Here is a 27,851-nt window from a genome sequence, read left to right as displayed (position 1 = left end):
AGGTGAGAACCCCATCGGCATGGCAGGATCCGGGGGACCAGGGGGCATGGAGGCATACAACTTTATGAATGCCGTTATCGACCGTGGAGCAGCTAACTTTCGAGATCGAATTACGTTGCAGACGTACCACAAACTGGCCCTGTTCAGACTTAAGGAGCTTCTTGATCTCGTTCGGACGCCGGTTCAAATGATCGTTCCAGAGCTGGATGACATATCTCCAGCCGAGGAGCAGGAAGAAGCATTCGGACGATTTGAAGGACCAAAGGAGCTATATCTTGCCAATGGAAAGGGGCATCTCACTGTGCTGAGCGGTAGCGGATCCAAAGAGATTTGGCAAGCGATGGTAAACTTTATTCGCCATGCTCTTGATTAGATATCACGTGAAACAATCTATCCATACCTGGACGTAGTAAATGTGTTAAGTTCACTATTGACATCTGTGAGTTTTAAATACAAGCCTGACGCAATCCAATTGAATTTTCCCTTGCGTCTACTGCGTCTTGAGATAGTTTCAATGCCCCTTCCCCTTGACATTCGAGCCTACAGCTTTGAGTTTGTGCTGACATGTTGACGGAACCAAACTTCCTATTTTGTTCACAAACCCGAGTTCATGGAAATCTTTGGCCCTTATCGTTGTCGTCGTCATCCGCGTTATCGTTCCATGTCGTTCTGGTAGCGAAATTGAGATTCATGGGGACCCATTCGCACGCAATCGGACCCCCACGTGAGGCAATAGATCCCATTTCCGTCCATCCTTGCAGTATGCATGGTCAGCATTTGGCCTTCACTAGGAAGCTTGTCTGTAGCAATCTGCGAGACGCTGACCATGCAGAAGTGATCCCTCCATTCAATAAAGGTGGGACTTAATGGTCCAGCTACTGTGTCGCATTCATGTTGCGACGAACCGTCAATGAAAATGATGTTGTTGCAATTGATACCCTGCAGCCAGCATGAAAGGAGACTTCGGGGCAGGTCGAGTAGGGTGCCGGCTTTGACATTCGATGCCAGGTAATGAGACAGACATTCAAGCAAGTTTCGGCGCCAAAACCCGTTACCTTCCAAACATCATCAATCCCGGCCGTGACCATGCTTGGCCAAGCTGCCCGGTAAGCAAGACTCCTGAGGTCCACTGAGTCTGAATTTGTCAGCATTTTGCGGATTACAGTGCATCAGAAAGGTCAACATTTGCTGCGTTACGCGACGATGACGCGTTGAGAGAATGTTTGAGTTGATATTTGAAGGCCATGGACATTCCATAAGCCAGAAGCCTGCAACGGATTTCGTTCACCTCGGTGTCTCTTTGTGTATTCAGTCCTGTTGAGTCTGCCCCAAGCGAAAAGTAACAATGGCACCAACAATCGTGCTTATCACTGGGGCCAATCGCGGCATCGGCAAAGGTCTCCTCGAGAAATATCTGGCTAGGCCTAATCACACCGTCATCGGCACGGTTCGTGATCCCGATCACGAGTCATCTAAGGCCCTGGCTAGTCTGCCCAAAGCCAAGGGGTCTTCCCTGGTACTTGTCAAATTTGACATCACAGTCAAGGCTGACGGTCTAGATGCCGTGAAACAACTGGAAGCGCAGGGCATTGATCACCTTGACATTGTCATTGCCAATGCCGGTGTCTGTTTTGCATGGCCTAAGGTGTCCGAGATCAAAGTCGAAGATATCGAAGGCCACTACGTGCCGAACGTCCACGGTCTTATCTTTACGTACCAAGCAACGCTGCCTCTGCTGAAGAAATCCAAGAACGGCAAGTGGATTACAATTGGCTCGTGTTCGGCCTGGTTGACAGTAAAATACTGCACCAATCTCGTGGACAGGTCGTCCGCTAATAAACCTGCAGAACCAACTTGACATGCCAAATGCAGCTTATGGCACATCCAAAGTCGTTGCACATTGGTTGACCAAGGCTATCCACCGAGAAGAGCCGGAGCTAGTTGCGTTTCCCATCGACCCGGGGTAAGACAGGCCAACCGGTGCACTTGCGGACGAACGTACTGACAGCTATCTCAGCTGGGTCCAAACGGACCTTGGAAACAATGGTGCCCATTACTTTGGTCATGAGCAAGCGCCATTGAAAGTTGAAGATGTGACTGAGGGAATCGTGAAGGTCGTTGACTCGGCTACAAGGGACAGCCACGGCGGGAAGTTGATCCAGTGGGATGGTGTTGTGCTACCTTGGTAATAGTAGCATCATTGGTTCAAAATCAGTCGAAAGCAAGGCACAGCTTGTGATTTCTGGTCCCAATGATGGGAGGTGAAAAGAGAATAGAAAAAGAAAGTATTCTGCGCAACTTAGCATGAGACCGTTCAGCCACAGAATTCTTGATTTGTGCAACGCAACACTATCGTGAGATTTCGCGATTTGGTGCACTCTACTTCCAGTCGCATCAAGCAATTCGTGAAGCTTTTTGAAAGTTCCGAGTCGTTTGTGACATTGACTTTGGCAAGGAGGAAAACGTTATTCTACCAGTTATGAGGTTTTCTGTCTGGCGTCATACCGGGCCTTCTGTTCATTAAAACAGCTATTAATACAATTGGAAAATTGAAAAGAAATCTGTGAAGAGAGCTACTTCAGTGGATTGGCGATCGCAGACATAGCAGTCTGACGAACCCACCGCGCGGTTGACACCAGCATGAAACCGTGATCAAGCTCTTAGTTCTTGCAGATGCGCCCATCAGAGGCCACAGTAACCTCGTCAGCCCCCACCGGAGTGTGCGAATACAAAAGAAAGTCTGGGTCATAGGTCTTCTTGACCTGTAGCAGCTTATCATAGTTTGAACCGTAATAGTCCGTCTTCCAATCCACATTGTCGTATGTGCCTTCGTTCATGTACGCTCCTCCACCAGGCGTTAGAGGCCTTAGGCGATCTTGGAACTGGTTGACCTGCGCTTGAATTCCATGAATGTCTGACACTGAAGATGCAGGATCAAACAAGACGTCAACATTGAGCCAGTACAGAGATTCGCGCCATGCTGGAAGAATAGCGTTATCGCCTGGACTGTTTCCTGCGCGGGCATGCGTTACGTTTGCGGCGATGCCATTGACACGCACTGAGGGAAGGTCTGAATTGACGATGTCTCGCAAGACTGCAACTAGATTGGTTGCGTTATGTTCAATCGTCGGTCGCTGAATGAGACGGCCGCCGATAACGTCGTTTGTAGTGTACGGCCCATAGGGCATATCGCCCGTGTAGTGTTCGTAGTGTTCGTAAAAGGTTGAGCGGTCGCTGGTCTCATACGACGAAGGGACGATGCCGAGGTTGTCAAGTTCTTTGAGGAAAGGCGAGAGCGCATCAGCCACCCCGGAAGCATTGCCTCCGGGCAGAGTCGCAAAAGCGATACTGAATGATGCGTTAGTAAATCCCCAGACAGTAGTGAAACCCGGAATTTGGTCTAGAAGAAGGAGATGACGCTGCCATTTCTCAATAGCTGCCCAGAAAGATTCTTCGTTGGTGTTGTCGAAGGCAAGGGATCCTCCCGCGACCTGTCCGTCGGGGTGTGCCTTGGTCGTCAACGATAATACGATTCCATAAGTGCCACCTCCGCCACCACTCAGTGCCCAGTAAAGGTCCGGGTTTTCTGTACGCGATGCCACAACATGTCTCCCATCTGGAGTTACAACCTCGAACTCCAGCGTGTTGTCAGCAGCAAGTCCATACGTAGCTCCTAGTGGACCGTGTCCGGCGCCTTGAACATAGCCACCGGCCATGCCGACAGTGGGACAGAACCCACCAACAACTCGGAGTCCATGGCTGGCCGCTGCAGCGTAGGCCTCGAAGAACTGAACACCTGCGGATACCTTGGCTGCAGGTCCGGTGTACACAGCGCTACTGTAGTTGAAGAATGTGATGTCCTTGAGATTGTGCGTCCACAGGGCAAGAGACCCTTCACCGTTGGAACGACCAATGTAATCATGCCCAGTATTTTTGATGCTCAAACGGACATTGTTCTGTCTGGCAAACTCCAGACCTGCGACAACATCGCTGACACTGCTGACATTGATAGCATAGGATGCAATGTTTCCTAGTATGCAGGAGGCGTTCTGTGAAGTATAGGGGCTGCAGGTGTTGTTGAGCCAGTAGGGTGACATGACGTTGACAGGATCCTGAAAACTGGTTTTGAATGTCAATGGGCTGTTCTTCTGGAGGGCGCAATCTCGGTCCACAAAGGGTTGACTGACTATGTGACTGGTTCGGTCCATCGCGCCCGAATGTCGGCACAGGCGTCAGCATCGTAACTAGCGCCGTGACAAGATTTCGCCAACGGTTCACCCGCTATGAGTCTGCCGCCGACGGTGTCATTGAGTATTCTCCAGGTTGCCGGATCTGGCCACTGTCTGTCTCCCGGAAGATAGCGACAGTTTGCAGGGGATGTGGAGCCGTTGAAAGGCGCAGCGGTGACCGAAGAGACTTGCGACAAAGCCGTGGCTATGCCGAGAAGAAGGGATGCATGTGCCTGCATGTCGGACGAATCTGAAATATAGACGCAAGTTTCGACAAGGTTGACAACACGATTGGCTCCTTGAAAAGGTCGGATAGACACAGAGTGATTGATACAAAATAACAAGAATTATCTTTCATAAAGAAACGAAGACATGCAAGTTTAGTATGAGTCTGGTCGTTCCTCATTGAGTTCAACGGTCTCTCGATCAGCCCACGTCGAAAGGGGCTTTACACGCTATCGAATCCTACTGATGTCTAGAATGAATAGCCACTGCCCAGCTTCGATGAGTTCATCGGACGAACCGAGATCCCCCCGGGACGCCCGGCAGCTAGTCCTCTTCATCTCTCCTAAGTTATCCCATTTCACGTTGTGGGGAAGGTAGGAGCTCATCCAAGTCCTGTGAATTACATCTGAGTCAGATCCAACTTCGATAGTGCCATTCACGACATTCGGTGGACATCCAAGCTGACTATTGCCTCGTCTGCGACCTGAATCTTGTTCCCATCTAATGTTCGGACATGGAGTCGTGTTTGAAGACTAACTTTGCAGGGACTGCGGCCAGACGCCCGTCTACGCGGCATGTCCAAAACTGTTGGACCCCTACATAACACTACACCGTAAGCTATGCGCGTCAGCAATCTTGCCGAGGAGAATGTCGGGTTTGTGCAATCTTGGCAATCAACAAACTCTGAATTTGAGCATGGTGTCGGTGGTGGATGTTGCTGACCATGCATGATAGCGTGCTCGCCAGGGTCAATGTAATCAACGGGTCAACCCCGGGCCGCCCCGTTCCTGCCGACCCCTTGATGTGCCTACATGATTCAGAATCCCCGCTCATTCAAACGACATGTTTTCTTCATGGTCACTATCGTATACGGCTTTAGCTTCCTTCTTGCATATTGCGTCAAATCGAAATCGAGAATAGCAGGACTCCGGATGTTGAATGGCATCATGAAGAACCAGGCAGTATCAGGAATAGTGCGTGAGCAATGCTGTAAACATGTCGAAGACGGGCAATACAATATGAATAAAACCTGCAACGGTTTACAAAGAGCTGATCTTTCGGCCTGGCCTGAATTATGTGCTATCCTCATCAATGAAGGAGATCATGTCACCATTCGAACGCTTCGGCCAGAACCCTTTTGTGGCCAGTCTCATAAGCACATGGAGAGAAGGAGGGATATTAAGCCCTTCAACACTCTATGCGGCTCTGGCTGTGTGGCTTGTGTACTCCTTCTTGCTCATCACGTATCGTTGTAAGAATGAAACCGCCCTTGGGCAATTTTCATTGAGGGACAGGATTTGACAAAAGATTAGTGTTGTTTTCTCCGATCTCGGGTATTCCAGGACCAAGACTTGCCGGTGAGATTGCCAATTTGTATCTCCTCATAACTCAAGAGACTTCTGCTAAACAACTCCTTGAACATCCCAGCTGTGACCTATTGGTATGAGATCTATTACGATGTCGTGCTTGGGGGTCAATATTACCGGAAGATCGGCCAAATGCATGAGAAATACGGTGCGTCGTCCTCCCACATCTTACCAACGACATAGCCAATAACTAAACATAACCGCAGGCCCCATCGTTCGCATAAACCCTCATGAGGTCCACTTCAATGATCCAGACTTCATCGACTCCATCTTTCCGGGACCTGGGCGGAAGACAAACAAGTACTTCTTTACCGGCAGGCGAACAGGAAGTAAGCCGACAATTAATTCATCATTTGAACCTTCTCCTTAGCTGACCAAACTTTGTTCCCTTCGTCAGCTGCGGAGTCCATCGTCGCAACTATAGACCATGATATGCACCGAAGACGTCGTAACGCCATCAGCGGATTCTTCTCTACGGCAAGTATTCGCAGACTGGAGCCCATCATTCAAGAGCACTTGAAAAAGTTACTTGCGCGGATGCAAGATGCTGGCAAAGCAAGCGAGGTGTTGCCTATGCACTACGTTTTCCGGGCTTTCACAAGCGACCTGATTACAGAATACGCATTCGGTGACTCGTTTCATTTTCTGGAGAAGAGCGATTTCGCCATGCCGTACATGTTGTCGACGGACGTATTTTTTATCCTCAACCACACTTTCTGCCACTTTCCTTGGGTCGGCACATTGCTGGCTTTAGCCCCACCGTGGGCCGTCAAGACGTTCATCCCATCATTGACAGAAATGTGGGACAAACAGATGGTTCGTTGCCGATACCCAAAGATTCAAACTTCAGGATATTTTTGGCTTACATTTGAACAGATGTGGATTGAAAAGGTTGAGGAAATCAGAAACTCGAAAAACCCTGACAGTGCGAAGAACACGATCTTCGAGGGAATACTAAACAGCAAGCTCCCTGACGAAGAGAAAACCATTCCGCGACTTGCACATGAGGCACAGCTTGTCGTCTTTGCTGGTGAGGGTACAACAGCATACACACTACAAGCTGCCATTTACCAACTACTCGCCAATCCAGCTGTCTTCCACAAAGTCAAAGCCGAGATCACTGCCGCCCTTCCTGACCCCGAAAAAGTGCCATCCTTCGCAAAGGTCGAGAAGCTACCGTATTTGAGTGCCATCATTCAAGAAACAGTACGCCTTCACCCTGGCGTCGTTTCCAGGCTACCTCGAGTCTCGCCAGATGTTCCTATCATTTACCATGACAAGCGCAGAGGAAAGGAGTATGTCCTCCCTCCAGGGACGTCGACAAATATGACTACACAGATCGCGCACATGAATCCAGAGGCCTTTGAAGATCCCCACGAGTTCCGCCCTCAGCGATGGATCGACAACCCAAGACTTGACAAAGGATTCATCGGATTTGCTAGAGGCACTAGAAACTGCATTGGGTACGTGATTATTGCACTGGTTTCAATGACTACCGTATTGACAATCGCAACAGCATGAACTTCGCACGTCAAGAAATGTCAATGGTGCTTGCTTCAATCATCCGCAAATACGATATTTACAACGGCCAAGAGGGTCCTTCGCTCGAGTTATTCGATACCACACGGGAAAGAGATATTGACCTCAACCAAGACTACATCATTCCATTCCCAGCAAAAGGGAGCCAGGGTCTGCGGATAAAAGTGCGAAATTGAGATTTGAAGGCCAGTTCGCACTTCCTGAACGGATCGGTAATCATCGCGAACGCTAAGGACTTTTGGGGGACGGATTCAGCGCCATCTCTTGACCAGAGGAAGGCATGACAAAGGTTTCAGAGAGGCGAATATAGAGTGGAGTGTCATTATGTCGTAATTGTTGGGGTTCATGTAGGATGTAGCCTGAGCAATAGCTCTAGGGAATGAAGCGGTATGCTCATAACAGCAACTGAAACCATGCATGTCGTCCAGGTATATCTAGTATCCAAAGCTCATCATCCATCAAGCGTATTTACACCACATTTACATCGTCTTAGCCGCATGTTGCGCATTGATTTAGCAGGGAATGTTCGTCGGCGAATGAGGCGGGTCGACGACGTAGTCATCGTACAACACAAGCGAGCCGCTGTGAGCCTCGTTGCGGACCTTTCCGTCGCTGTCTTTGAGCACGGTGAAGCGGCTAGAGTAGCTATTAGGTGCAGATGATCTGTTAGCAGAGTCCGACTGTCGTTAAATGTCATAGCGGCAACTCGGCCGAGAGCGGGGGAGAGTGCTTACTATGCAACCGAGCAGTTGCCACCGGTGAATCGCGATTGGATAACACCGAGCACATTGTAGATCTTCTCGGTAGAAGTCTCCGAGTGCACCGTCGTAGCGTTCGGCAGATGGTTCCACTGCTTCTCGCCTGTTGTGGGGAGCAGAGCCTGCTTGAGCTTGACAATCGCGTCCGGTCCCTCCGCTGTGTTCTCGAGCACAATCAGACGGCCCGTGTCCGGGACGAAAAAGTCCGTGAACGTGTCGGTGGAGGTGTGGTCTTCGGCGAAAGCGTACAAACTGAGGAAGCCTTCAGTTAGCACTTGAAATAAAAATATACCCAGGAATGAAGAGGATTGACGTACGACTCAAGGAACGGCTCGAAAGAGGCGTCGACGCCTGACCCAGCCTGGTACTTGGCCATATCGACTCCCAGGGCAGTGCCTAGGAGAGTGAACGGGAGGAGAACCTTGCAGGCTTTCATATTAACAATATTATGGACTTGATCGGGTCGTAAGGCGAAGGGAAATATGGTGATGTAACAGCTGAGAGGCGGGCAACATTTTCAGCTATGGCAGTGCGAGGTACTTATATAGTGACCGATGAAGCCTGGACCCTTTGGCTACGTGTCGAATGGACAGATGATTTATGATCGGAGGTCACGGACGGTGTAAGGCTGTCAATACCCTTGGTAGATTCTTCCCACCGATGAATATGGGTCTTGAGATATGGAGATATCCACCTCTCTAGCTCTATCCACTGTCGCTCTGATCAAATTTGTTTTAGAAGTTGAACTGAGTGCTAGTTGATGCGTTTTGGTTTTCAAGCCATGCCCAAGGGCAATTTCACGTCGCGTTGTACACGCAATGTCATTCGATTTGTGGCATTGACATTTGCTTCGAAGTAGCGCCAGATTCATTCACAGACTGAACTCATAATCTCAACTGCTTAACTTGACACTCACCGTGGCGAGTCATTGTACAGCTGAGCATCAGTCAGTTTCCCTGGTTCGCTATCCACTTGAATAGTTGACCGCTCACCTTTTCCACAATGCCAATGTTTGTGATCAACAGGGACACGTGCCGATGGCATCTCACTAAGCCTCATTCAGATCGGTACCGACTAAATCATTCCCAAGACGTAGTATTGTCCAGGAAGTCACCCACAGACTGATTACACGATTCATGCCATGAAAGTAGGATCATGGAATAGTCCGTCGGCATTCAAGTCATAGGCAAGAACTAAATGCCTATCATGAGCCGCGTAAACAGCCGGAACCCAGCGAACGGGAGTTGTTAACTACGAATTAATCAAAAGCCCTGCTTTGTGAAATCCTTGTCGCCCATCTTGTCCAAGTGAAAATGCAACATCAATATTCCAGGCTACCGCGTCACGAACTTTGACGTGGCACGACGGTTCGGCCCGGCCAAGAAAGCAAAAGCTGTACGATCTGCTTCCCCATTCAGAGATCCTGGATAGTCGGTCGGGGATTAGTGAGCCTCCTATCTCCGGGAATGCCATTACACTTTTCTCGATTTACTTGAGTACGCAGCGTTAAAAAATGCATGGTATTGGCTTGAAAGAGCGCTGAACGGTTTTTCTGTAACAATCTGCCGAATAGTTCTGCCTTATGTTGGTGGAGGCCTGAACCCCTGTGTTCGATTTAGTGTGGCGATCTTGGCCAGCGGAGTTTCCACACATGAAGTATTATTCACCGACTGTTGACCGAAAGACTTGTTAATGAGGAGTACAATCAAATTCGCTTTCGAAAAAACATCAAAGTATCAAACAGGCTTCTTATCGATGAGATATTCTATGTACAAACAGAAGTATGAAGAACATCTTTTTGTCTTTCACTATTTGCATCAACTGGCGAACATGATTGATGACTAATCCGGAGATGCTGACGTAATTGACGGAGTCCGCGTGCTTGTCCGTCATGTCATCCGTGCGCGCGGGCGCGGCGTTGAACAAGGAGGTTGCTTCTTCGTCGGAGAATCTGAACAGAAGTCCAGTCAGAACATTCCGATGCCATCCCAACCGTTTTCCATCAAAACCGAACCCATTTCCATGCCCAACCATCGCAACTAGCGCCTCCAAATCATGGCGGGGATGCAATTGGGGCTGCAGGTGGCCTTCTACCTCTATCCCTGCGGTCTCTTCGTCGCCCTGCTGGGGGCCCAGTCCGTCCAGTTCTGGCGCGAAAGACGTGGCGGACCGCGCCGGGACGCGCCGGACGAGAAGGCCGTCGCCCTGCGCAAGTTCTACAACCGCCTCATCTGGTTCTTCCAACTGATCCTTTCCGCTGTTCTGGTGAGAAGACTTTCATCTTGATCGAGGCGAAGATCACGTCGAGGCTCACAAGTTCCCAGTTTGCCAGCACCATCGTCGCCGTCCGTGAGGCGTTCGGCGGCCACTATGAGGGCCCGGCCAAGGTCGACTTTCCCTTCGCCGCTTACATTGTATGTGCCAACCTCTGCTGATCTTCGCGATGCAGCCAATTGACCGAAACATAGGCGTCATACGTCGCGGTCCTCCTCTACTTCCTCGCTGGCCTGCTTCCTGATCCCGAGGGACCATGGGTGCCGACTGCATGCCACGCCTATGCCTGGATCGTCGCCATCCTCTTCGAAGCGGTGATTGCCGCCCTCTTCTTCTCGGAGCACCCTTACCTGCGAGTGTCGAAACCCCTTCTAGACTCTCTGTCCTCCCTAGGCTTCGCCCGGATCGCACTCATCCTGTTCATGTCTATCGCGCTGGCGTTCCGGGAATACCGATTGCGACCGTCAACGCCTAGGTCAACCCCGGAAGAGCGACAATCCCTGCTGCAGAACGGCAACGGCTCGGCCAATTATGGAGGCGCCCACCCTCACGGCCCGCCCGCTGGACCCAGGCAACAGGTCCAGGGCACCGGTTGGCTCGATTACTTTGCTGGCTTCAAAGTTCTCTTCCCTTATCTCTGGTAAGGCGGCCGAACGCTGTGAATGTAGTTCATCTGCTGACTGTATCCAGGCCCAAGGACTCACCCCTTTACCAGGCAATCGTCGTCTTCTGCTTGGTCATTCTCATCCTGCAGCGCACCGTGAACGTCTTCGCTCCCGTCTTGCTCGGCTCCCTCGTCGACGAACTCGGCCACGGTGGCATTCCTTACCGAGAAATCATCCTCTATGTCGTCTTCCGCGCGCTTCAGGGTAACCAGGGAATCCTCGGTGCTCTGAGATCCGTCCTCTGGATCCCCGTCTCGCAATCTCTCTTCCGCAGGCTCTCTTGCGCCGCTTTTGAGCATGTCCTGGGCCTTTCTCTGGAGTTCCACCTCAACAAGAAGATTGGTGAGGTCACCAGCGCCCTGAGCCGCGGTGCTGCGATGAACACGTTCCTCGAGAACTTCTGCTTCCAAGTGTTCCCCATGGTCTTTGACATTTTCGTCGCTGGCGTCTTCTTCTTCGTCAAGTATGATGCGTTCTATACCATCATCGTCTTCTTCATTATGTGGTCTTACATCTTCCTCACTATCTACGTCGCCAAGTACCGCGGCAAGCAGAGGAGGGACATGGCCACGAAGATGCGTGAGATGGAGGCCATCAAGACCGACGCCATCATGGCATACGAGACGGTCCAGCACAACAACGCTGTCGTTCCAGAGACGCAACGATTCAAGGAGCATGTCGTGGTGTACCAGAGGGCCGAGCGACTCGTGCAGTGGTCCCTCAACGGTCTCAACCTTACGCAGAGCTCCATCTTCTCCCTCGGAACCGCACTGCTCGTTGCCGTGTCAGCCTACAAGATTTCCATTGGCGAGCAGACTGTCGGCGAGTTCGTCAGCTTGATCAACTACTTTGTTCAGCTTCAGGGCCCTCTCAACTTCTTTGGCACCTACTACACCATGCTCCAGAACAATCTCATCGAAGCGGAGCGAATGCTTGATCTCGTAAGCCCTCCTCACCAGTGCTTGAGAGTAACCTACTGATGCGTTGCAGTTCAAAGAAACCTCCGGTATCGTCGAGAAGCCCGATGCTATCGCGTTGCCGTCTCCTAAGGGAGAGGTTGCCTTCAACAATGTTAAGTTCTCCTACCAGACGAAGAAGGGCGATCCCGCCCTCGATGGTGTCAGCTTCACCGTCGCCCCCGGCACCAAGACTGCCATCGTTGGAGAGTCCGGCAGCGGCAAGTCGACCTCACTCAAGCTTTTGTTCCGCTTCTACGACGTCCAGGAGGGTGCTGTCACTGTTGATGGCCACGACATCAAGGATCTCAAGCTTGACAGCCTCCGCAGGAACATTGGTGTCGTCCCGCAGGATACCGTTCTCTTCAACGCGACGATCATGTACAACCTCCTCTACGCCAACCCCAAGGCGTCCGAGGCCGACGTCTTCGAGGCTTGCAAGGCCGCGAACATTCACGAACGTATTCTCAACTTCCCTGATGGATATGAGACCAAGGTTGGTGAGCGTGGTCTCAAGTTGTCTGGAGGTGAACGCCAGAGAGTACGTATACCCCGCCCCCAAGTGCAGAATACATCATTCTAACATGCCCTAGATTGCCATCGCGCGAGCTATTCTAAAAGACGCCCGCATTTTGCTGCTGGACGAGGCTACCGCATCTCTGGACTCTCACACCGAGCGACAGATCCAGGATGCCCTGGAGCGCGTGACTGCCGGACGAACTACCATCACGATTGCGTAAGTCGACTCCCAGCTTGCATACTCAACGAAGTGACTTCCTGCTGACACATCCAACAGCCACCGGCTGTCCACGATCACCACATCCGACCAGATCGTTGTCCTCCACAGGGGCAAGATTGTCGAGCGCGGCACGCATTCCGAGCTGTTGTCTCTGCAAGGCCGCTACCACGCCATGTGGGAGAAGCAGACCACCATTGAAAAGAAGGCGCAGGAGAAGACCGAGAAAGAGGGCGAGTCGTCCGAGACGGCCTCGCAGGAGTAAGAACGTACTCTTTCGATAGAAGATTGTATCATCACCTGTAGTTATAGAAAAGTCTAAACATCAATGAATCTCAAGGATGATTCGCAACATCGTCGGATGGTCCTGTCCCATCATCAATCCTCTGGCAGGCTTCTCAGTATTCAATGTGCAACAGTGAATGGATCTTACGTGGAGCACCCACTATCTTTCACAACTAGACTGTTAGGACAAGCAAACGCTTCATCGTGGCTCACATCGGCGGAGCTTTCCACACACTCGGAATGAAGTTGCCCCGTGTGCATGCCACGGCTGGTTTCGGTGGCTAGATTCTTGGTCTAACAAATGATTCGATCTCCTTTGATTGGCTGATGAAAGCCATTGATGACAGTGATCTTTATCAGGAATAGCGTTGTAAGCACACTGCAGAATCGTGTCGCTCCTAGAGGATCACCGCCGCAGCTAATCCCTGCACAACCATCTACTTCTTCCAAGCCGTAAGCAGATAAGTACTGGGGACATTCTTTTGACTGCACACTCCAAAATCTTCACGTATGTTCATTCTAGGTCAAAAGCCGTAAGCAACCTGCAGTATCACAACCTTCAACAACGCATCCACCCGAATTCTGGGCATCATGCATGGCCACGTCCCGAAAGTGCCTGTCAATGTTCTCCCTCCGATGCTCCACTCTGGGGAGGCTCAGTGTCCGGATGACGACTGGACTGGGCTTCGTGACAGGGCAGAGCGACGGAAAAGACAGAATCGCTTGAACGTTCGAGCTCACAGTATGTAATCTACCCTATTTCCAACGAGCTTTGATGACGGAATAGTCGAGCAGGAAAGAAGAAAGCCCTAGAAGCTCTCCAGAAGAAACAAAGTCAAACACAGAGTGACGGAGATTTCTCATGGGAGAGGGCGGTCCAAACTGCTGGCTCAGCGCCTAGAATCCAGATTCTCCAATGGGTCCCGCCAGCGAAGTCATGCCAGCTTGGGCCTGAAGACCAATCAAAGTCTTCTGGAAATGAAAATGAGGTAGCAGACGCACAAGAAGTTCATGCGATAGTCCGTTCGTCGCGTCATCGCCCATCCACCTCAAAGCTTCGGGCAAAATCGAAACTCCCCGGCACGATTCCACCATACTATCGGAATCCCGCCAACTGGTTCCCCCTATACAGAGACCATCTCATCCCGCTGGTCTACTACAACGTCTTTCGAGCGACAATCACCAACATTCACATTCTTTCTCTCACCTCTCTCCTAGAAAGCCCCTGCACCCCAGACCTCCATACCACCCCCCTCTTCCCCGCCCCGTCCTCGATCCCGCCCACACTGCTTCCTACTGCTTTGCAGAATTCGACAGTGCACGAAAGCTGGATAGACATATTCCCGTCAGGGGGCATGCGAGACAACGCCATTCGCTATCGAGATAGCTACGATCACCATGAGATGTGCATCGATCTCGTGGGCTGCTCGGACAGCACTCAATGTAGCGACCAACCGGGCATCATAGCCTGGTCGGATCCATGGCATCCGGATGGCTGGGAAGTCACTGAGAAGTTCGTCGCAAAATGGGGATTCCTACTGAAGGGTTGTGAGGATGTGATGAGGGCAACTAATCGATGGCGCGAGATGAGGGACGAGGAGCCACTCGTCTGGGAACTGGAATGAAAAATCGTTCCATTATGGTATCACAATTTATCGGGAGAATCGAATAGAATCAGTCCTATTGCTCCACAGATTGATGCCTACGCCTCGCTCGGACATCTTTGACTCCACTGAAGATTCATTCTGCATCGTGACAACATACCTCAGTACACATATCTGAACTGAGGAATCTCCTTATCCGTCTTGTCAAGCAGGTTCAGCGGGACATGGTCCCCGACCCCGACATCGAGAACCTCTCCGATGCTGTCTCTGCGCTTGTTCTCCCAGATGAGATAGTATCGGAGCGCAAAGCACGTGAGAACTCCGATGCCATAGCAGATCAACATGGCCAGGAATCCAGACCTGTATGACGGTGCCTCCCATTCGAAGAAGAGCTGAGGGCCGATAATGTTTCCGGCGCAGTACGCGATGAAGATCTGTCTGAGTCAGTCCTAAAATGTCGTCAGAAAATTGGAAGAAGCCCTCACCATGGCGTTTACAGTAGTCTTCTTAGTGAACCCGCCAAAGTTGCCCGAAGACATGGACAAAATCATCGGGAAATTGGCGCTGTACGCGATCGTCAAGCAGTACCCCATGAACCTCGCCCACTTCAACTCGGGCGTGATCTGCCTCACCATGGCCGCGCCTGCAATCGACACAGCCAGGTTCCACGCCATCCAGTACGTCCGGCTGTTCTTGAAAAAGGTGCTTCCTCCGGTAGCCATCAGCACAAAGACGAGCTGGAACACGGACCCGAGCATCTGCACCAGTAGGGTGTTGAGCGTGCTGAAGCCCATGCCCTTGATCACAATGGACCCAAACCCGTGGACGCCGCCGTTGGCGATCTGCGCGCTGATTTGGATTGTGAAGAGAAGCCAGGCCTTGATGTCCGTGAGGGCCTCGATGCACTGGTTCCACTTGAATGTGTCGCTCTTGATGCCGGTCATGTTCTCCGCCACGCGCTCGATAGCCTTGATGTGGTCGGCCTCGTTGAGGAATCGGGCTTTGGTGGGGGTATCGGGGAGGAGGAAGAAGATAGTGAAAGACCAGGCGGTGGTGATGCCTCCGAAAATGAGGAAGACGGCCTGAATATGAAATTAGCGGTTGCCGATAAGCATGGAAAGGGAAGCGGCAAACCTTCCAAGGAGCAATGCTCTCGATATGACCGATGGCGTAAGCCACGACGCCGCCAAAGATGCCGGCGATGGTATTTCCGAGAAACCAAGCTCCATGTCGCAGAGGCTGCTCGGAGCGCTTGTACCACATGGAGACGACGATGGACAGGCCGGGTGCGATGGCCGCTTCAGCCACACCGAGCATGATGCGGTTCGCGAGCAAGCCGGCGGCATTGAAGCAGACGGCGGTCAACATCAAGATGATGCCCCAGACAAGACTGAGATGTTAGCCTGCACTCGCCAATTATGTAGCCAAGGGCTTAACCTACACTGAAGTGGCAATCATCTTGCCGACAGGGAGGCGAACCATAGCGACGCCGGCAGGGTATGAAGCGACGAGGTACCCGAAGTAGTAGATACTACTCGCCCAGGAGTACTCGGAACCGGAAAGGCCCATGTCGTCTCTGAGACCCATGATGGCGGTGTAACTCAGCGCGGACTTGTCGAGGAACTGGAAGAGGTACGACATAGCCATGACAGGCAAGAGGCTGTGATGCTAAGTCAATGAATGCTTTCCAAGATTGAAGCACAGAGGTATCACTTACCACATATCAATCCTGCGAAGGATCCTCTTGTCCTCCTCCGGGGTCAAGCCTTGGCCAGAGATGAACCCCTCGCCAATGTCTTTGAGTGTCTGGTCCGCCTGACCGACATCGTCGATGGGAGTCTTTTCCATCTTTTCCGCCATCTTTGCGGACAATTGAAGGCGAAGGGAGCTAGGATGCAGTAGGTTGAACTCCGGGTTACGACTCAGATGCAACGCAGGGACGATGGGTGAAGAAGATCTTATAAGTCGATCAGCAATACCCCGACATCGAAGCTAAGACGGTGAACGCGTGATCGTTATCACAGCAGCTCAACTCGACAGGATGGGTGTCCGAACCCGGCCGTCCCAATGCGGAATCGCACAGCTGGTTGTCCACGGAAATCGTTTCCGCGCGGCAGTGATAGACGTCGTCCGGATTACTTCGTGGTGTTATTCCATCGAATTCGCCGCGTGACTGATAGCCGCTGATAACACACGATAGCCGACGCGACTTTGCATTTAAACATTAGCCGATCCCACGCCATGGTCCACGACCCCGGCCGGATCCTTCAGCAATGCGGGGAAACCAACGTCCAAGGGGGCGGATCATCGTGTCACGCACGGCATTGGTTGAAAGACTCAAGTGGCGGGGATGCTGTCAAAAAGACCAGGCAGCCTACCGGAGGTCTCAGATAACAAACAACCCCACCTCGCCGGACTGGAACCGCTCGCGCACATCAACTCGTCTGCCCAGCTTATTCTGCATCTCAATAATCTCTTTCAAGAAGGCATGAGCGCGGTCGAGGTTCTTGCCGAACCGACTCATGCCCTGGAACCGGCTGAGCACCCACTCCCGGTGCAGCAAGTCATCCGTCTCCAGCGCGACCATGAACAGCGGCCACGCGATGCGTGTCATGGACTCGTCGCCTTCGTGCTTGAAGGCCTGGAAAGCCAGGTTCATGATCTCGCGGAGGGCATTGCGTTGGCGTGTGGAGAGCATCGGGGTCTCGTTGAAGCGAGTCAGGCGGAGGAACTCGAGTACGACGGCATGGTAGTGTGGGACGATGCCGCGGATGTTGGCGACGAGACGGTGGGAGTTGTCCGTGCTGATGGACAGTTCCGCTGCGACTTCGAGGAGCTCGGTGAACTTCCAGCCAACCTGCTGGATGGTCATGTCCACTGCCATGATGCGCTGTTGTTGCGAAGCTTCGTCCTCGTCGTTTGACAGGTTCGCAAGCTGGGCAATCATGAAGCGCAGCTGGCTGCACGCGCCGAGGAATGCGTACACGTTGCGGTTCTCGACGTCGTCTAGAAGCTCGGCTTGAGGATACGCATCTGCCCACATGCTGCGGTACAGCGGGTTCGAGAAGCGATGCAACCTCTCGAAGCTGTCGAGCGGCTGGAAAGGACTGTTGGGGATCCCGGTCCGAGTGATGCCGTTGCTGGCATCCAGGGCGCCCATGATCTTGTGCAGAGCGCAGTTCAACTGCCCGCCTAGCCCGTACGATGCTGCAGCTGCATCATGCAGGGCAATCCAGACCAGCATGCGCGCCGAGTACAGCGACAGCCGCGATCCGTTCTCGTCTTGGCCCCGCCGGGTAAGGGCTAAGCTTTTCCTGCTGGTCTCGGGCGAGGGGGCCGGTAGTTGGAGAAGCAGATCTTTGAATCGATGTTGGAGTATCAAGCTTGCGCCGGTGAGATGGTTTGAAAGACCCTGGCACTTTCCGTCACCATACTTTTGCTCATAGAGCAGCATGAGATACAACGCCGTGCAGACTGAATCGAGATCCAGCGGATCGTTACCGTCGCTGCCAATGGTGTCAGCCATCATTCTCAACGCCGACGAGTAATGCTGCAGAGGCGTTCTCGGGCCCCGGGCTTCCTCAGCATCCTTGTTGCGGCGGAACTCCAGCTCTCTTCCGCCCAGAGCGAGGACCACGTGCATGACCATGGGATCCGTCTGCGCAATGTCGAACATGATGGAGTACAGCGAGAAGTCCGGGTTCTTGGTGTGATTGAGCTTAGCAAAGCTCGTGCGAAAGTAGCGGATCGCCTCGTGATCAGCCGACGACAGATCCAACGCGCATACGCCCGTAGCCGGAGCCGACGGGTTGAAGAGCGAGAGCGTCTTGCTCTGGTCCAGGTCCGCGACGGCCTGCGCCCAGCTCGGCAAGCCGGGCGACCTCACCTCTCCAAACGCAGCCGACGAGACGGATGATAGCAGCCGATCCTTGCTTTTCTTGCCTCGCTTGGTGAGCTTCATGCGGGGTGCATAATCGCACAGGAGCCGCAAGCGGGTGCAGCGGTGGCAGTTCGGCCTCTGCTCGTCACACTTAACCTTCTTGGTGCGGCACGTCCAGCAGCCGTTCCTCGACCGCGGTCCACTCCGGCCCTCGCCCGTGCGCATTGCCGGAGCCGACGCCGTGCCCGGGTGGGTGGTGGGATCGGCTTCTTCTGCGTGTTCGTCGGCTGCGGCGGCATGGTGGTCATCAGGCGTGGAAGCCGCGGCAGCATCGTCGGCTGCAGTCGCCGGACTACTGCTATCACCACCAGGAGAGCTCCCCTCGTGCTCCGTGGGCGAAGAGCTCATTGGCGGTCGCCTAAAGACTGAGCAGTGGTCGGCTGTGTCGGCGATATTGTCGCGGGTTTCTGAGGCGTCAGAGTGGAGGCCAAGAGCTGGGGGCCCTTTGACCGGTGTTCGGGTTTAGGCGGTTCTCAAAGCGACTCGTTGTGACTTGTGTGCGATGGCGCGCATATGGATGGACATGCGCTTTGATGTGGGTTCGTTTGGATGGATATACAACGGGCTCTTCCTGTGTTCCTGCGAATATCTGTTGTGTAACAGTTTGCTCTCGAAATAGCCGACGAGACAAGAGCGTTGTGTTTTGTGCTCAAAGAAGGTCAAAGAGACAAAGTCGACTGACTGATCAGATGAACCAAGTGGAGGTGGCTGGCTGTCGTCGCCTGCGCGCCGCCGTTTAGGCGATGGGCGGATTGTTTATCAGGTTGAAAATGCTGCCAAAACTGCCGACCGTCGGCTATCTTTTTGCAGATTCGTCTTGGTGGTCGGCAAGTTGAGAGCTCCGATTGCCGGTGGGCTCTTGCGCCAGTTCTCCAGTTGGAGTATCCCTGTCTCTTTGCTCATTGATAGCGCTGCTCCGCACCCGGCTCATGATGCTGTAATTCGTAAAGATACCGTGATTATTCTGGAACGTGGCGAGAGTCGTATGTTGAGGTCCATCGGCTGCCCATCTGTCAAAAAGAGAGCTTGCCCGTTTTTGAGTTCCTTTTCAGCTCGAAGTGTGTCTTCTGCGATCCTGAACTCTGCGTCGTTGACATTGCAACCACATCATCCTCAGCCGTCCAGCATGTCAACCATTGAGATCCCTGCCGCTGCTCCTGCAAGCGAGCAGACCACCAACCAGGCGTTAGAAACAACGCAGGGGTTCGATCTCGAAAAGGCGCGCGCTATCATCAACTCTCATCTCGACGACCTGAACTCGTCGCTACACAATGATATCAACAAGACGCTCCACGCAAACCCGGAAACCGCCTACAAGGAATTTTTCGCCCACGAAACAATCACCAACTATCTCGAGAAGCAGGGATTCACGGTGAAGAGGCACACGTATGGTCTAGAAACTAGCTTCGAAGCTGAGATCGGCACCGGTGGCCGCCAGGTCGTTGTCTGTGCCGAGTACGATGCCTTGCCTGACATTGGGCACGCGTGTGGCCACAACCTCATCGCGACTTCATCGATAGCAGCTTTCCTGGGAGCGGCGCAGGCGTTGTCAGAGTTGAAGATCCCCGGTCGCTTGCGCATTCTTGGTACTCCAGCAGAAGAGGGCGGTGGTGGCAAGGCGAAGCTCATCGATGCCGGCGCATTCAACCCACCTGAAGATGTCGCCGCGGCTATTATGGCCCATCCCACAGCAGCGCACCAAGGCGGAAGTGGTGACGGGTCGTCGGGTTTGGCAGGCTTCAAGCTGATTGCAAGCCACAAGTTCAGAGTCGAGTTCCGCGGAAAGCCGGCGCATGCGGCTGGTGAGCCGTGGAAGGGTTTGAATGCGCTGGACGCAGCGGTTGCAGCTTACAGCAACGTCGCTCTTCTAAGACAGCAAATTCAGTCTGATGAGAGAATTCACGGTGTCATCGAAGTTGGAGGCACCGTCCCCAATGTCATTACGGACTACACCAGGATGAACTGGAACGTGCGCAGCCCAACGATTGCTCGCGCCGATGCTTTGTTAAAGAGGACAAAGGCCTGTCTTGAGGCTGGTGCTGCCGCCACAGGTTGTGAAATCAACTACATCGTGTAAGTTACCTCTAGATCTTCCGCTGCTCTTGCTGATAGAATCATCAGCGCGCCGACGTATGCCAACCTTCGCGCCAACGACACGTTATGCAAGACATACGTCGAAGACATGGCGGCTATCGGGGAGACCATCAAGCTTCACCAGGCTGAGCCGTTCAACGCCTCTACAGACATGGGCAATGTATCTCACCTCGTTCCCAGTTTCCACGGCGCCTTTGTCATCCCAACATCACCGGATGTCGCAGGGCACAACCCGAAGTTTGCAGCTGCGGCGGCGACGGATGAGGCTCATGCTGCGGCAATCAAGTGTGCCAAGGGTATGGCTATGCTTGCCGTCCGTGTTCTCACGGACGATGCTATTGCAAAGGGTGCAAAGGCGGATTTTGACATACCGAATGAGAAGTAGCAATAAGGTAGATTTAATGAACATTTATCTGTAGAACAATCATGCATCGTAGTCAATGCTTGACCAACTAGGTCTCTAAGACAGACACATAAGATTTCATAGCGCTTTCACGTCAACCTGTGCCCCTTTCTTCTGCTCTTCCTCCAACTCCTTCTTGACCTCCTCAATATCCACTTGCGCTACCTTTGCGTCGTCTCCATCAAAGACTCTGGCAACTTCTTCGAGTGTGAGGTTCTTCGTTTCCGGATAAAAGAAGTAGACGAACAGCAGGTAGCAGAAGTCTAGTATCTGCAATATGTCAGAATTCTTCAAAGAGTATGAGGTCATGCTATTTACTTACGGTATAAAACATTGCAAGAACCCAAGCATGGCCTGCCGCTGTAAAATTGTCCCATGCGATTGGGTTGGTATAGCTGGTATTACTCGTCAGTATCTTGCACCCAGATATGATTTAGTACTGGTGCATTTCTTGACTCACCTCCCAAGAACAATCAATCCCTTGACGAAAATTGTCGAGATGACCCCCGCCTTAGCTCTCAGGCTATACGGCATGATTTCCAATGCGTAGGCGGCCATGATACCAGTCCATGCGATCTGATAAGATAGGCTGAAGAGCCAAATGAAGGCAATCTGTGGATATCCAAACCGGCCGAGGTCATGAGTTCGTTCGTATTGGGAGCTGACGATCGTCCAGCCCATGTACATGAAAACCATCCCCGTGGTGGCGGTAAGGAATAGCGGCCGACGGCCGAAGCGGTCGATAGTGAGGGAGAATCCGACCGATACAACGAGTGACATCAATGTTTGGCCGCCGCTAAGCTATCGAAGCCGAGGTGGTCAGTACGTGGATTCTTTGAGAGTGCTCGCGACTTACAAGTACTTTGTTCGTCTGGTCATTAATACCAGCGCCCTCGTAAATCTTGTTGGCGTAGTTAGAAAACAGATTAGTACCGCTGTATTGAGACACCATTGCCAGCGAAATCAAGATAACCACTCGGTACCTGTTTCCAGCATATCTCGCAAAATCCAAGTAGCTGCTTGACCTCCCATGTTGGAACTCCAGAGCCAGTGTTTGCTTCATCTCACGGAACTCAAAAGCGACAGTCTCGTTTGTTCTGTCTCCGTTTCCATGGTATTTGGCAAGCATCTGCTCCGCCTCCTCGTAACGCTCCTTGGCGATAAGCCAACGGGGGGACTCCGGTATCCACCAAATTAGGGACAGCACAAGAAGTCCAGGAAACGCTTGAAGGATGGTCAAGGATCGCCACGACCACTCGGTGGAAATCTTGATGGTGCCAAGTGCGAGCCAGGCGCAGAACGTGGATCCAACGCCGTACATGCAGTTGACAATGGCAGAAATCTTGGCGCGGTGTTGGGGATGAGCAATCTCGGCGATGAGAAGACCGGCTCCGTTGAACGAACTGCCGAACCCGAGGATGAAGCGACCGGCCATGTACACTGTCACGTTGATTCGATGGTAAGCCTTTGCTGCCAATAATTCGGGGGGTCTTGAACTGAAGCATACTTCCTTGGCTGCTCGAGAAAGCGCCGATGAATGCTCCAATGGTTTCAATGACACAGCCGATGATAATGGGTACCTTGCGGCCATAATTGTCCGCAAAGAATGGCCTAGTCGTTTGATTCGATCATCAGTCCCTCTCAATTTCTCTGACAACACCCGTTCTTCTGCTAGACTCACACCATCCAGAAGCTGCACAGAGACCCAATGTCGAGAATCGCAACGATGATCCCAAGTCGTCCTCCAGTCGGATGTTCAAATGAAGTCTGCCATTGATCCATTACTTGGGAAGTGTTCATAAGCTTCCTGCAATTGCGCTTGATTAGCTTGACTTCGTTCCGTCGCAAAAAAATAGTCAGTCGTTAGAACTCACGCGTCAAAACCGGTGGACGCAGACATGGCCATCAAGATGGCACACCAAAAGTACAACTTTCTCAACCCTGGGTCCTTCCACCAGGTGACCTCCGCAAATTGGGGGGCTTCGGCTTGGGCTGATTGAGCCTGGACCCGTTTAGCCCCACGACCTAGAGCATTTCGAATCATGATGCAGGAATTCGCCCTTGCTAATGAGTGAAAGTCAAGGGCAATGCGAGAAGAAAGAGTGAATCTAGAATGAATGTCAAACAGCACACTTGCTCCAACCAGTAGAACGCGACAAGCTATTGTATGTCAAATCTGTAGGACGGCCTAGAGATTTAAGTGTTCACAAGCCAGCCCCGCAACGAGGAATCGTTTGAAGTCGGGCGCACGGATTACCGTAAACCTTAAGTACGGAGTAGAGCAAACTTTGGTGGGATGAGACGTCGTATATCCGCCAAGACATTGGAGATCAAATGTTCATTGAGCCGATTGAAACCCGTACACGAGTTGAGGAGGAGGGATTACCCTGCGAGATATCGGAAGTTTGGGTACTGGAAATCAAACGGAACATCAAGACAGCGTGCAGGACCGGCAGTTGACGCAAGTGAATCAGATGTCGTCTCATTACCGTTCTGAGGCCAGGAACCTATGAAGGGCTCATCCCAACTTCATCCCACAGCGGGCCGGCTTTCCCACACCCCGCTAACTGCCCGTACCCCACGCCCTTGCTGGACCCAGTATCTTAATGTGACTTCAATGTTTGTAATCTGCAACTCATCGGAATGATGATTCCACTAGTAACTGATCGACGATATCGAAGCGTCAGATATGTGACCTTGTTCATGGCAAATGTCCATCATAGCCCACAGCGATGAGTCTCGAGTTGGCCTCCCACACCTCCTCTGGAATTTCCTGCTCAATCTGGAACCCCTTTGCTGGATACTCCCGAATCCTTACAAGATCTCCCACCATGATGTTCACGACAAGCTCCTTGGGGTTTTCTGCGTCAAAGTAATCCTCAAACCCGAACTCAGGGCTGGTGACCGTAAACTCCGTCTGCGCATCAGGCCACTGCTTCCGGAATGTCGCATAAGTGCGTCTCTCCATGTAAGGCTTCTGTACCAAGACGAAGCTATCGGCCTTCAATCCCTTATCCTTCAACAATGCATACGTGAAGCGCACATTCTCGCCAGTGTTCGTCGACAGGGGCTCAACAATGATCTTGTCGTGCGGAACGCCCATACCCTGCGCGATTTCCGCGAAGACTTCAGCTTCGGGCTTTGAGAAACGACTCTCCGTAAGCTTTCCTGCACCGCCCGAGTAGATAAGGTAGTCGCCGTACCCGTCGAGGAAGAGCTGAGCAGCGCGGGAAGCTACGCGTGTATCCAGGCTGCAGAGGCAGAATACGGCGGAGGCGGGGCGGAGGGGCATGCCCATGCGATGGTAGTTGTAGATGGTCTTCGCATCCTGGTCGGTTTCGAGGTTTTGAGTAGACATTTTGCAGTCTCAAAAGCTAAGCTTTCTCAAGATGTAAACGGCTATCACGATGAAAGGATTTGAGTTCTTGTAATGTTGTCAAAGAGATTGATGACTGCGATATGCAGGGGGAAACCATTTTAGGGAGTTTAGTCAGCAGAAGCGGCGCTAATGCGCCAATGACTGCCAAGGACTGCAAGTCTCTGGTCAAAGAAATCTGATTACCTGTGGCAGGCGTATACTGGATTTGGCGTCTCTTGATGTATGTACCTACCTGAGAAGAAAGCATGGTATGAAACTGACGGTCTAGAGACGGCTTAGAAAGCAACTTGTTTTCTACAAGGCAGCTAGCCATCAGAGGCGATGGGGAGTTCAACAGTAATATGACAATAGCCTCGGCACATGTTACCAGAGGAGTGTCGTGACGCAAAGGTTGAGGTCAAAGCTTGAGGCTGAAATTAGTTCTCTTCATCGGACCAATCAGAACAATGCTGTTGTGTAGGATTCCCTTTATCCTATCAGTGAAACCTCTGGCAGGGCTGAGAGGCCGCTTGAGACCGGCCTGGACAGCTCCCTGGAAATCTTTGTGAGATCTTGGTTGCCGCAAAGCTTTGGCCATGACCTCAAACTTGGAGGCCAAAGGAAATTTCTTCGGAAGTCCGGTGAAGATTCCTCGTCATCAAAAAACATAGGTATCACAGATAATACTGAAGATTAAATATTTATGGCATGAAAGAAAAGTTGGTGGCCATAGGAAGGCCCTGAAAACCCCAAAAGTCCCAAAGCATATAATACTCAGAGAAGGTCCAAGTCTGAATTCTTCTGCATCACAAGCGTCGCCTTACCTAGAAGTTGTTTTCGCATCGCTCGATATTGTCCAGTCAAACTCACCAAAAATGGCTTACTCAAATCTCGCGATCGCTTGCATGGATGAATACGCCACACGAAAACTCGATACATCGATCAGAGATCTACAAGATCATCTTTACGATATCGCTCATTTCCGAGCGGGTGAAGACGAGCCTTCGACGGCCGAATGGCTTTCAGATCGCCAGGTCCATCCAGGCATATTTGCTCAAGCACGTTCTACAGTTTCTGAACGACACGTCGAGTCGCTTCAAGAGCAGGCAGAAATCGAAGATCTCTGCATCAACGAGATCATCGAGTCACGCTACCGTGAGGTTCTTGTGGAATTTTACAACATCCTAAGCCAAAAGCGAGAAAGTGAGTATGGAGAATTATTCAGAATCAAAGAGCTCCAGTCCGACAAGCGCACGAACGATTCTGCCGCTAAAAGGGCAAGGAAGAGAAAGTTTTGGAACCGCCAGAGATCGTCGATCATAGTTGCATAATAGACATGGCCCATGGGGAGATTCAGAAGTTTCATAGATACTTTGAATCCTGGACCGTACTTCTCAAATCAATCGATCTAAGCCAAGTCATCACTTTCTTACCACACCGTCTACCTGAATCAATGCATGGAGTATAAACCTCGTTTGAATATTGTCGAATGGAAACAATAAAAGCCAGACCGCCGAGGTTTCCAGTGAATGTACCCCTATATACCCCAGACTTGGTGACTTAGGTCAAAGATAATAACAGTAGAAGTGATGACAGGATTGATAGCAGCGACGATGAAATTAGGGATGATAACGATGACAACAGCAGCGACGACGATAGGAAGGAAGAATGTATAGCCACAAGAAAAAGTATCGCTCTAGCACTGGAAAAAAACGTGTTCTCTGTAGGGTTCTCGATCGATCGCGCATGCCAAGAGTGTAGGGGAAAGACGTCACACTGCGGAAATATCGAGAGCTCGAGGCGAGTTCACTGTGTTGGAAAGCCTGATGTGGGCTGTTTCGCCGAGTCCTTCAGCTGCGTTGGCAAGTCCTGTTTCAGCAGGCTGAAGAGACGATCATTGAACCAACAAACAATCCTCACACCTGACATTCAATCGTGCAGGAGTACGTGCCTTAGTGCTGACCAGAATCGTTCCCTTTAGAGATATTTGGAATTGCTTTTGAGAAGGCTTCCAATGAGAACAAAAAAGCCCCCAATTCTTATCTACTTTGCAATACTGCAGTTGGGGCTGAGCTTGACGTCAATCTTCCGCAGCCTGATCTTATTTTAAGTACTGATAACGAGACGGACGCGAAGTGGGAAAAAATGTAATAAATAACAATGACAACAGTTAGTTCTGCTTCCCCATTTTCTCTATGTGTCTTCTACGGAGTCTCCCACAACCGCATGACACACGCATCCCAATCAGTACCTGTATCGATCCCAGAACGATGGCTACTATACAAGGCTATAGCACTCTCGAGTGGAATCCTCGACAACCACACGAAGCGATGTCTGGTATTGAAGTAAACTCTACCCCCGGAGTCAACAGATGGGACGACGAAGGTCGCTATCTTCAACCAGACACGAAAAAACATCACAAGCCTCCAGGGGAGAGTTATGAGCTATCAGATGGGCAACCACCGAGTTCGGACACTGATGCTGTAAGGAGAGGACGAGGACGGAAGTTTTGTGGTCTGTCGCGACGGATCTTCATTACAGTACTCGTCGTCTGTGTGCTAGTGGTTATCGGTGCCATCGCCGGTGGTGTTGCTGGTGGGTTGCAAAAAGGGGAAAGCCCCTCCAAGAGTGCACAAGCTGTAGGAAGCATTCTTGACACAACGAGGCTTGCAGCCGCGAACAGAACCATTAATGGGTCAATGCAGCACACTGTCCTTTTTCAGGACGGTAATGGCGCCCTGATGACACGCTATCGAATGACAACTTCATCAGAGTGGAAATCCGTCAACTTGACACTCAAATTCGCGTCTTCGAAGGAAGAGGAAAGAGTCGAGCTTCCACCTGGCGCCCCATTGGCGGCTCTTTCGTGCGCGGACTGGGGATGTGGCGACACTATGGTCGTCTACCTCGGGACTGACAGAATTCTTCATGGTATCAGAGATGATAGTGAGAGAGGGAGTGTCGAATGGTACCCAAGAACCTCCGTTGCGACGGCAAATCTTTCGGCATCTCTCAATTCGCAACTAGCAGCTTCAATAAGCAAATCGTTCTATGACGACGAGGAAGGCTTCCAGCGGCTCGGAGTCCACCGTCTCCTAGCTTACCAAGATTCAGACGGCCACGTTTTTGTCTCTAATGACAGCAACAAGTGGGTTCCAACGTCGGTGGACGACCATTTGCCAAATCTCACGACGGGAACAAGTCTTGCCATCATTTCTCAACTACGCGGTGTGGAGCTAGACAGAGTCAGTTTGGTTTCCAAAGTGACGGGCAGGACCGCAGCGCTGCCGTTAAAGCCAATAAATTAAATAACGCCAAGATTTGACTGATTTGATTGCCCCTACGCCAGTATTGGTTGATTTGCCCTGTTGGCCAATATAACAAAGCAAATCCATAGAACACGTGACTCAAAGCCGCC

The 27,851-nt window shown here is 51.7% G+C and overlaps 10 protein-coding genes across 10 annotated transcripts; 4 read left to right on the top strand and 6 right to left on the bottom strand.

The window, feature by feature from the left end:
- Positions 1-1,345: 1,345 nt before the first annotated feature.
- Positions 1,346-1,967, top strand: COL26b_009053 (uncharacterized protein; the record flags this gene model as incomplete). Its single annotated transcript, XM_053181794.1, has 2 exons — positions 1,346-1,778; positions 1,873-1,967. The coding sequence occupies 2 exons, from the start codon at positions 1,346-1,348 to the stop codon at positions 1,965-1,967; spliced, it is 528 nt and encodes a 175-aa protein (XP_053034226.1).
- Positions 1,968-2,660: 693 nt separating this feature from the next.
- On the bottom strand, positions 2,661-4,208 carry COL26b_009052 (uncharacterized protein; the record flags this gene model as incomplete). Its single annotated transcript, XM_053181793.1, has 2 exons — positions 2,661-4,112; positions 4,188-4,208. 2 exons carry the CDS (start codon positions 4,206-4,208, stop codon positions 2,661-2,663), a joined length of 1,473 nt encoding a protein of 490 aa, XP_053034225.1.
- Positions 4,209-5,953: 1,745 nt separating this feature from the next.
- Positions 5,954-7,536, top strand: COL26b_009051 (uncharacterized protein; the record flags this gene model as incomplete). The annotated part of the gene is made up of 5 exons (XM_053181792.1): positions 5,954-5,969; positions 6,028-6,150; positions 6,219-6,637; positions 6,698-7,284; positions 7,338-7,536. 5 exons carry the CDS (start codon positions 5,954-5,956, stop codon positions 7,534-7,536), a joined length of 1,344 nt encoding a protein of 447 aa, XP_053034224.1.
- Positions 7,537-7,872: 336 nt separating this feature from the next.
- On the bottom strand, positions 7,873-8,554 carry COL26b_009050 (uncharacterized protein; the record flags this gene model as incomplete). Its single annotated transcript, XM_053181791.1, has 3 exons — positions 7,873-8,005; positions 8,095-8,370; positions 8,436-8,554. 3 exons carry the CDS (start codon positions 8,552-8,554, stop codon positions 7,873-7,875), a joined length of 528 nt encoding a protein of 175 aa, XP_053034223.1.
- A 1,619-nt stretch (positions 8,555-10,173) lies between these two features.
- COL26b_009049 (uncharacterized protein) lies at positions 10,174-13,014 on the top strand (the record flags this gene model as incomplete). The annotated part of the gene is made up of 7 exons (XM_053181790.1): positions 10,174-10,383; positions 10,443-10,532; positions 10,587-11,032; positions 11,083-11,998; positions 12,048-12,554; positions 12,607-12,749; positions 12,810-13,014. The coding sequence occupies 7 exons, from the start codon at positions 10,174-10,176 to the stop codon at positions 13,012-13,014; spliced, it is 2,517 nt and encodes an 838-aa protein (XP_053034222.1).
- A 1,785-nt stretch (positions 13,015-14,799) lies between these two features.
- COL26b_009048 (uncharacterized protein) lies at positions 14,800-16,498 on the bottom strand (the record flags this gene model as incomplete). Its single annotated transcript, XM_053181789.1, has 5 exons — positions 14,800-15,072; positions 15,124-15,720; positions 15,773-16,028; positions 16,080-16,298; positions 16,356-16,498. 5 exons carry the CDS (start codon positions 16,496-16,498, stop codon positions 14,800-14,802), a joined length of 1,488 nt encoding a protein of 495 aa, XP_053034221.1.
- Positions 16,499-17,024: 526 nt separating this feature from the next.
- On the bottom strand, positions 17,025-18,926 carry COL26b_009047 (uncharacterized protein; the record flags this gene model as incomplete). The annotated part of the gene is made up of 1 exon (XM_053181788.1): positions 17,025-18,926. The coding sequence occupies one exon, from the start codon at positions 18,924-18,926 to the stop codon at positions 17,025-17,027; it is 1,902 nt and encodes a 633-aa protein (XP_053034220.1).
- Positions 18,927-19,704: 778 nt separating this feature from the next.
- Positions 19,705-21,057, top strand: COL26b_009046 (uncharacterized protein; the record flags this gene model as incomplete). Its single annotated transcript, XM_053181787.1, is given in 2 exon segments — positions 19,705-20,651; positions 20,667-21,057. The coding sequence occupies 2 exon segments, from the start codon at positions 19,705-19,707 to the stop codon at positions 21,055-21,057; spliced, it is 1,338 nt and encodes a 445-aa protein (XP_053034219.1).
- Positions 21,058-21,153: 96 nt separating this feature from the next.
- COL26b_009045 (uncharacterized protein) lies at positions 21,154-22,510 on the bottom strand (the record flags this gene model as incomplete). The annotated part of the gene is made up of 4 exons (XM_053181786.1): positions 21,154-21,345; positions 21,398-21,470; positions 21,536-21,876; positions 21,932-22,510. The coding sequence occupies 4 exons, from the start codon at positions 22,508-22,510 to the stop codon at positions 21,154-21,156; spliced, it is 1,185 nt and encodes a 394-aa protein (XP_053034218.1).
- A 1,266-nt stretch (positions 22,511-23,776) lies between these two features.
- Positions 23,777-24,433, bottom strand: COL26b_009044 (uncharacterized protein; the record flags this gene model as incomplete). Its single annotated transcript, XM_053181785.1, has 1 exon — positions 23,777-24,433. One exon carries the CDS (start codon positions 24,431-24,433, stop codon positions 23,777-23,779), a length of 657 nt encoding a protein of 218 aa, XP_053034217.1.
- Between the last annotated feature and the right edge of the window lie 3,418 nt (positions 24,434-27,851).

This window comes from Colletotrichum chrysophilum, assembly GCF_026319265.1.
Source record: "Colletotrichum chrysophilum strain AFK26 chromosome Unknown scaffold_84, whole genome shotgun sequence".
NCBI classification, from domain to species: domain Eukaryota; kingdom Fungi; phylum Ascomycota; class Sordariomycetes; order Glomerellales; family Glomerellaceae; genus Colletotrichum; species Colletotrichum chrysophilum.
This window is presented reverse-complemented; position numbering and strand designations above follow the sequence as displayed.